This window comes from Lipotes vexillifer, unplaced genomic scaffold (assembly GCF_000442215.2).
Source record: "Lipotes vexillifer unplaced genomic scaffold, Lipotes_vexillifer_v1.1 scaffold1691, whole genome shotgun sequence".
Lineage (NCBI taxonomy): Eukaryota > Metazoa > Chordata > Mammalia > Artiodactyla > Lipotidae > Lipotes > Lipotes vexillifer.
This window is the reverse complement of record NW_006789046.1, coordinates 1121921-1129140: the sequence shown is the minus strand read 5'-3', so window position 1 is coordinate 1129140 and position 7220 is coordinate 1121921. Positions and strand designations below refer to the sequence as shown.

The following is a 7220-nucleotide window of genomic DNA, read 5'->3' as shown; positions in this document are numbered from 1 at the left end:
CACCCACCCCCGTTGCCCCACCCTCGCTGCCCCACCCTCGCTGCCGCATCACCCCGCCTCCAGCTCACCCTCTTCGGCCGCGGGGCTGTCGGGGGAGAGGTCAGCCCGCCGAGGCCGGCCAGGGGTGCTGGGGGAGCCCGGGCTGCCCGCCGGGAACGTGGGGGACGACTCCTTGGCGCCGGGGAAGGGCTCCCCGAGCTCCCGGGTAGGGCTTTCCTGGAGGATCAGAACAGCACGAGTCTCCCACGGCTTCCCGTCCCGCCGCAGACCCCCACTCCCCACGCAGAGCCCACCCAGGGCGGCCGCCCACCTGGTCGAAGAGGTAGACGGTGACGTCGTCGAAGAAGGACACGGCTTTCTTCTTGCGCTCCAGGTCCTCGCAGAAGGCCTCAGACAGCAGGCTGGGCACCTTAAGCAGGCTGCGCAGCTTGCGCGCGCTCTGGCTCTCCGCCACCACCACTGGCACAGGCGGAGCCTCCTCCTCGCTCTCCTCGCTCGGCGCCTGGATGCTGTAGCAGCGGAGCTCCTCGTCCGACTCATCACTGTCTTCGCTGTCGTCCTCTTCCTCCTCCGGCCGCCCCTCTGGAGCCGCGGGGACTGCCGGCAGGGCCAGGCAGAGTGGGGTTCTGGGGGCACCTGGGCCCCCTGTCCGTTCCTGCAGGCCCGACCCTGACAGCTGTCCCAGGGTCTCCTGGAGCTCGGGGCGGTGGCTTTCTGAGCTGGGCCGGACCGGCGGCAGCAGGAAAATCTTAGAGCGCCCGGGGCTGGGCATGGGTGGCACCTGGGCTGGGTCTTGGGGCCAGGGAGGCGCCAGCCTGGGGCCCCTGGGGCAGGCGCTTGGCTCTGGGGAAGAGTCCTCAGGCAGTGGCAGTGGCGGCACCTCCCTGGGGCCAGAGCCCTGTGCCTCCCCAAGTATCCCCAACTCAGGGGAGGGCAGTGCAGACGGCATCCTGGGGCTCTTCGGGCTCTCCAGGGCAGGCTCTGGCCCGGGGACTGGGACACCTCCTTGCTTCTCCTTGGGGCCCACGGGGGGCTCTGGCTCCGTGTCCAGGTCTGAGAAGTAGGCAGAGTCGCGGTAGGGATTCTTCTCACTGAGGCCACCCAGGGAGGCGGAGAGACGAGTCTCTGGCCCGGGGCTCTCACCCTCTGAGACCAGCTCCTCAAAGGCCTCAGGCTCACAGGGCTCGTGCGCCTCCTTGAGTACAAACTCAGGGGACTCGTAGTTCTCCGTGTCATAGCCGCTGTCCAGGGCTCGGGGCTGCCCTCCAGGGGTGCCAACAGCTAATGGGCTGAAGACCTCAGAGCCGCCATCACTGGCTGAGGATGGGATGTCCAGGGAGTCCAAGGAGTCGGGGGTCCCCACCTGCTTCTGTAGGGAGCGGAAGGCTGGTGTCACATCTGGTTTCTCAGCCTGCGGGCCGTCGCTGGACAAGTCAGTGAAGACACCAGAAGTGGCCTCAGTCGTGTCCTCGTCTTCACTGCCTGGTGCCTCCAGCTCAGGGGAGCTGCTGCCACTGTCGCTGTCCAGGGCCTGGACTGGCTCGGTGGCAGGCTGTGGGCTGCCAGTGGGCGTGGGTGAAGCAGGCAGGGTGGGCGGGGTGCTGGCCTCCTCGGCAGGAAGCAGGGCTCCCTCTTGGGATGGGGATGGGATGGAGGGAAGGGGCAGCTGGAGTCCAGCAGAGCCCTCAGCCTCCTCTGCAAGCCTGGGCTCTGCCTGGGGGCTGTCACCACCATTTCTGGCTGCCTCTGTCCAGGGGGATGTGAGCAGGCACGGGGCAGGTGTCAGGCCCTTAGCAGGATACAGATGGGGGAGGCCAAGGCAGCGGCCCAGCTCCTTACCAGAGGAGGCCACCTTTGGCCCAAGGAGAGGCTCTCTGGGGTCCTCTGGGATCAGAGGCTGGCCCAGCTCAGGGACGGTGTGTAGGGCCTGCCTCACACCAGGGCAGCAGCCCGTGTAGCCAGAGAGGCCCGGGACCCAGTATTCTGGTGCTCGGCTGCCGCTGTTGTTGTTTGCAGATACATTGGAGCTCCAGTGTCTGTGCTGGGCAGCCCTGGGCATCTCAGCCTCCCCCAGCTCTTCCCCACCTGGGGATGGTTGGGCCCCGGAGCTTCCGGAGGGGGATGTGCCCAGCGGGTCCTCAAAGAAGGGTGGGCAGAATGCCCCCACACCCCAGTCAATATCCTCTGCTCTGGGCTCCGCCAGCATCGGGGTCTCCGGTGAGGGTGAGCGTGAGGTGCAAGGCAGGTCACGGGCATGGCTCCCGCATGGGTGGTAGTCGCAGTGTCCCCAGGGGCCATCAGCGGGCAGCGCGTGGCCCAGCAGTGGCTCCGTGACCAGCGAGGCGGCCGCGCTGCCATCAGAGTCGTCATCATGGTCACTGCCGTCGGGGCGCAGGGTGGCAGCGAGGGTGCTGGGGGCGCAGCCAGCACAGTCGGGGTCGTGGCCTGCGGCAGGCGCCGGCTCTTCCAGGCGGATGAAGTACTCGCTGCCCACCGAGGGGCTGTGAGCACTGAGCACCGGCACCACGCCTGGGGGAGCACCGTCAGGGACGCAGAGCTCCTGCAGATGTGCGTCTCGGCCCGGGCTCAGTGCGCCCTCAGGTGGCGGGAAGGCATCGGAGCCGCGGCCGGCTTCCCACTTGTACTCGAAGTTGAGGCCACGGCTTGTCTCAGTCACCGTCAGCACGTCGTCACCATCTGTGTGGAAGCTGTCGCCAGCAAACTGCTCCAGCAGTGGGAAGGATGAGGTGGCCGCAAGCTCGCCCGTGCCCCCCAGTGCCAGGCCTGCCGCCCCCAGCCCGGGGCCCGCGCCACCCCCGCCAGGCCGCAGTGAGCGCCAGCGCCGCTCAAACTCCTCCTCTGCCTCAGTGGCACCCTTGGCACACAGGTAGGACAGCAGCAGGTGCACCTCCTCGGCCGTCGGCCGCTGCTCAGGCTGAAGCCAGCAGAACTGCATCACCTCATACCTGCGGGAAGGGATGCACTGGGGTTCAGTCTCTGCCCCCCTACGGGTGGTAGTGCCTGGCCAGGACCCCAACCCCTCAGCATGAGGGTCTGAATTCCGCCCTTTCTCACACTCAGAATCCCGAGGGCAGTTACGGGCATCTCCTGAAGTGGGCACGGTGGTGTGGGAGACAGCAGTGGACCAGGGCACTGTCCCCTTAGCTCATCCCTGCCAGGGCTGCAGGCAAATTTGTGTTTTGGATAAAGCGGCCATTCCACTGTAGGCACAGGGTGGGGCCCAGAGGTCACTGCTGGCCGGGGGGAGCCAGGGGGAGCTGGAAACCCAGGCGGTCAGGAGGAGCCGCTTACGCTCTGGGGACTCAAAGCACCCCCCTTTGTGTTGTCCTTCCTGCTGGGGACACCCCCAGCCCTGCCTGGCCTCACAGGGTCCTCACCAGCGGTCAGACAGGGTCAGCTGCAGCTGGGGCTTGGGCAGCTTGAGCTGCTGCTCCCGGACAGCATAGGCCAGCACCTGCCGGTCGGAGTGGTGTGGATAGGGCTGCGCTCCCAGCTCAAAGAGCTCCCAGATGGTCACACCCAGGGACCTGTGGGGGTGACAGCCATCAGAGGGCAGGCACGGCTGGCCAACGCACGGCTACAAAGGGTCTCGAAGACTTGGGTGCCAAGGGCAGCTCCTGTCATCACACCAGCAGCCAGAAGACGGCGCCTTCCTTCAGTAAATGGGCAGTATGTGCCACCTGGCCGGGTCCGAGCCCACGCCCAGGGTGCTTGGACAAATAAACGCCAGACTGGCCTCCCACAAACCCAGTCAATTTGTGCATTCGTTCATTCCCTTGCCGGGCTGAAGCCCAGACACTGCCAGGTGCAGGAAATGCCCTGGAGAAGCTCCCAGTCCTGCCAGGCACCTGCAGAGGCCAGAGGGAGGGAGTGTGCTAGGGTGTGAGGTGGAGGGAGGGGTGAGTCTAGGGACACCCCAGCCAGCGGGCCAGGCAGCCAGTGCACGCAGGGCTGGGAGAAGGCAGCTGGGATCTTTCCAGTGGGTGGTAGCTTCACCCAGCTCCCAGGGACCCCAGGCTGTCCCACGAAACTGGGGGCATGAGGGACAGCAGATTTGGCGACAGAGACGTCACAGTGGCCCTGGCCAAAGCCGTCTAGGGGAGGGACCCCAGTCAGTGTGGGCTGGTGGGCAGGCAGGGGAGGGTCAGCCAGAGGGAGAGGCGAGCGGGGGAATGGAGTGTCCATGACGGGGGTACAGTTAATGGCTCAGGGGAGACCCCTGGAGGGCTCAGGAAGGGGGACTGGGCCCTGGCTCCAGGCCCTGAGGGTTTATCAGGAGCAGAGGGAGGCCAGACAGGCCTGAGAGGCTGGGAGGAAGCAGGAGGAGGAAGCAGAGGCTAGTCAAGGCCGGGGACAGGGGACCACCACGGCCAAGCCTCTAGAGGCTGTAGTCCTGGCTCCAAGCACCCGCTCTGTGCCCAGCCCCAAGCCTCCAGGCTGCAGTCACAGGAGACGCCCAGCCCCACTGTCCCCTCTCAATGGGAACAGATGCTACCACGAGGCCCCACGTCTCATCAACTTGCCTGAGTGCTCTGACCCTGATGTATTCGGGCGTCGGCCCAGTGGGCCCTGGGAGGGGCAGGGTTTCCTCCACAGGCCCCATGGGCCCTGCCGCTCTGCCAGCCCAAGTGCTGTGGGCAGTGGCACCGGGCAGCGACAGGTGGCTCCAGAACCCCCACGACCTCACCTGGGGGTGTATCTGGCCGCCTCCTAGAGAGCGACAGGGCTACACAAACAAACACGTCCTCACACATGTGACCTTGCTTGGCGTGGCCAGCCTGCATCCCCTCCAACACCAGGGAGCCGGCAGGCGGGTGGGACTCAGCCCCCCAGCGCCCCGCGTCCTCACTGGACACTCACTCGGCACCGGACAGGGCAGCCATGAGGGCTGACGGTCGCAGGTGAGCATCAAGTCGTCGGCTCTCAGGGGTCCAAGTCCTCATGGCGACTGCCGGGCCCACACTCACCACACGTTGCTGGCCTTGGTCTGGTCCACCACCAGCAGGTTGCAGTGCACCTCGTCCACCAGCTCAGGCGCAATCCAGCGCAGTGGCACCCACAGCTGGTCAGCCGTCACAAAGTAGTCCTCCTGTCGGCACGTGGGACAGTGTCACCCCACGGGCAAGTGTGGCCGGCCCTGCCCCGGCCCGAGCCGGCGCGCTCACCCTGTATTTGCCGTGAGACAGGCCGTAGTCGCCGATCTTCACCGTCAGGTCGGCTGTGAGCAGGCAGTTCCTCAGGGCCAGGTCACTGAGGGCGGGAGGGTGGGGTCAGCCGGCAGTGCCAGGGCACTGAAGGGACTGGGCCGCTTGTCGCCGAGGGCATCCTGGGCTCGGTTCGGCCGGTGGGTGGGTGGAAAGGGGCATCTCAGAGGCTGCCCGCCCTGCCCCTCACCCAGCACTGGACACTTTGAGGGTCTGAGTGGATGGGGCCACACATGTTAGAAGGCAGACAAGGAAAACGAGGCCCAGGGCCAGCTAGAAGGTGCCCAAGGGCCCTCCTTGGATGAGGTCTGCCTCACTGGAACCCCACCCCCTGACCCCAGTCCACTCCCCTGCTTCTCCTGGGACACCAATCTGCTGACCAGTCCCTCGGGGGCGAGCCAGCCCAGGGGCACCGCAGTCTCCTCCCGCCCGCCACGCTGCCACCCTCAGCTCCCTGAAGGCAGGCATCAGTGGGGCGACTGAGTGCCCCAGGGTCCTGCCCCTGCCCTGTGCACACACGGCCCCTGGCAGGGTGGGGGTGTGGAGTGCCCACCCAGCAGTGCCGCTCACCCCCGCCTTTGCCTCCCACCCACGGCCGGCCTCGGCTGCCGGCTCCTCCCCTGCCTGCCTCGTGGCCCCATGGGTGTCTGGGGCCCAGGGCGCCGGGACAAACGTGGGGTCAGCACACATCGGCCAAAATGCTGCTGTGCCGGGGGCCACAGATGGGCGCCTGGGGCTGGGTGGGCTCGGCGGGCAGGTCGGGAGGCTGGCAGCTGCCCTCTTCAACAAAATCACTGATGCTGGAGTTGCATGTGTCATCACTCAGCACCAGGATATTGTTGGGGAGGACGGCCCGAGTGCTGTCCGGGACAGGCGGGGCCGCGTCCATCGCCACTTCTTCTGGCATGTCCCCCTACGCTGGGCCCTGGCCCGTCTTTCCGAATTCAGGGCCCAGGGCGAGAAGCAGGACAGAGCCACCCCTCCCTCCGGGCCTGAGAGAGACAGAGGAGAGTAGGGGCCGCCGTAGGGCCACCAGGCAGTGCTGACCACCCTGGGGACAGAGGATGGGCCTCAGGCCCTACCGCATGCCCAGCCAGGCCAGCTGGACAGTGGACGTCGCCTGGCTTAATCCTCCTGCAGAAGCAGGTGTTCAACTCCCATCTGCCTGGTGTTTATTATTTGACAAAATCCCTTTGTACAGTGGTCCCTAGAGGCTGAACAAAGACTAACCCGGTTAATTGAGGATCCACCTCACGTGGCCCCCGGAGCAGGTGCGGAGGCCCTGCAGAGAGCTCGTGGGCTGCCCGCGCCCTCACCTGTGCACATAGTTGTTGCGATGCAGGTGCAGGACGCCACAGGCCACCTCACAGGCCATGCGCTGCAGGGTCAGAGGGTCGGGCGCCATGGACTCTGCCACCCGACAGCTCCGCAGGTAGCCCTTGAGGTCCCCCTGCCGAGAAGGGCAGCACTGTCACCTGCTGGTGGGGAGTGGGTGCCCGTGCAAGCCCACCGCCCGGCCCCGCCCTCCTCAGCAGGGCCCATGGTGGGGACCAGGCATCCTGCTGCTGCCACGGGGCTGCCGCTGCCCAGAGAAGCCCGTGTCCGCCCCCCAGGGGCCAGCTCTCAGTAGGATGACCCCGCAGGCAGCGGACACTTTCCCCACACTGACAGCCCCAGCCCCAGGCAGCCTTGCGGGCCAGCAGGGTCACATCCCGCATACAGACCACTGGGGCCCATATGCTCGCCACCTCTCAACTGGTGGGTGGCAGACAGGCCACACGAGCAGTGACACTGAGCCTGGGCGGAACCCAGAGCCGGTGGCCAGAGTGTCCTCTGGCAACTCCTTGACCTGCTGATGACCTGCTGACGCCGCTCAGCTCCAGGGAGGGCCCAGGCATCCTGGGGAAGCCCTGGAAGGCTACGCCAGGAGTCCAGAAACTAGATGGTGGAGGTGCCCACGTCTGTGGAGGCCACCTCCCTGTCGGCAAGCGGTTC

General features: G+C 66.6%; 1 protein-coding gene across 1 annotated transcript in view; it reads right to left on the bottom strand.

The window, feature by feature from the left end:
* The window catches only part of AATK (apoptosis associated tyrosine kinase), a 16221-nt gene that overhangs the window by 1504 nt on the left and 7497 nt on the right, over positions 1–7220 (bottom strand). Inside the window, exons 6-11 of the mRNA XM_007462386.1 lie at positions 6542–6675; positions 5187–5271; positions 4989–5110; positions 3399–3548; positions 311–2966; positions 69–216 (exon numbers count right to left, since the gene is read on the bottom strand). Of these exons, the coding sequence (XP_007462448.1) occupies positions 69–216; positions 311–2966; positions 3399–3548; positions 4989–5110; positions 5187–5271; positions 6542–6675 (3295 nt within the window). The remainder of the gene's footprint in view (positions 1–68; positions 217–310; positions 2967–3398; positions 3549–4988; positions 5111–5186; positions 5272–6541; positions 6676–7220) is intronic.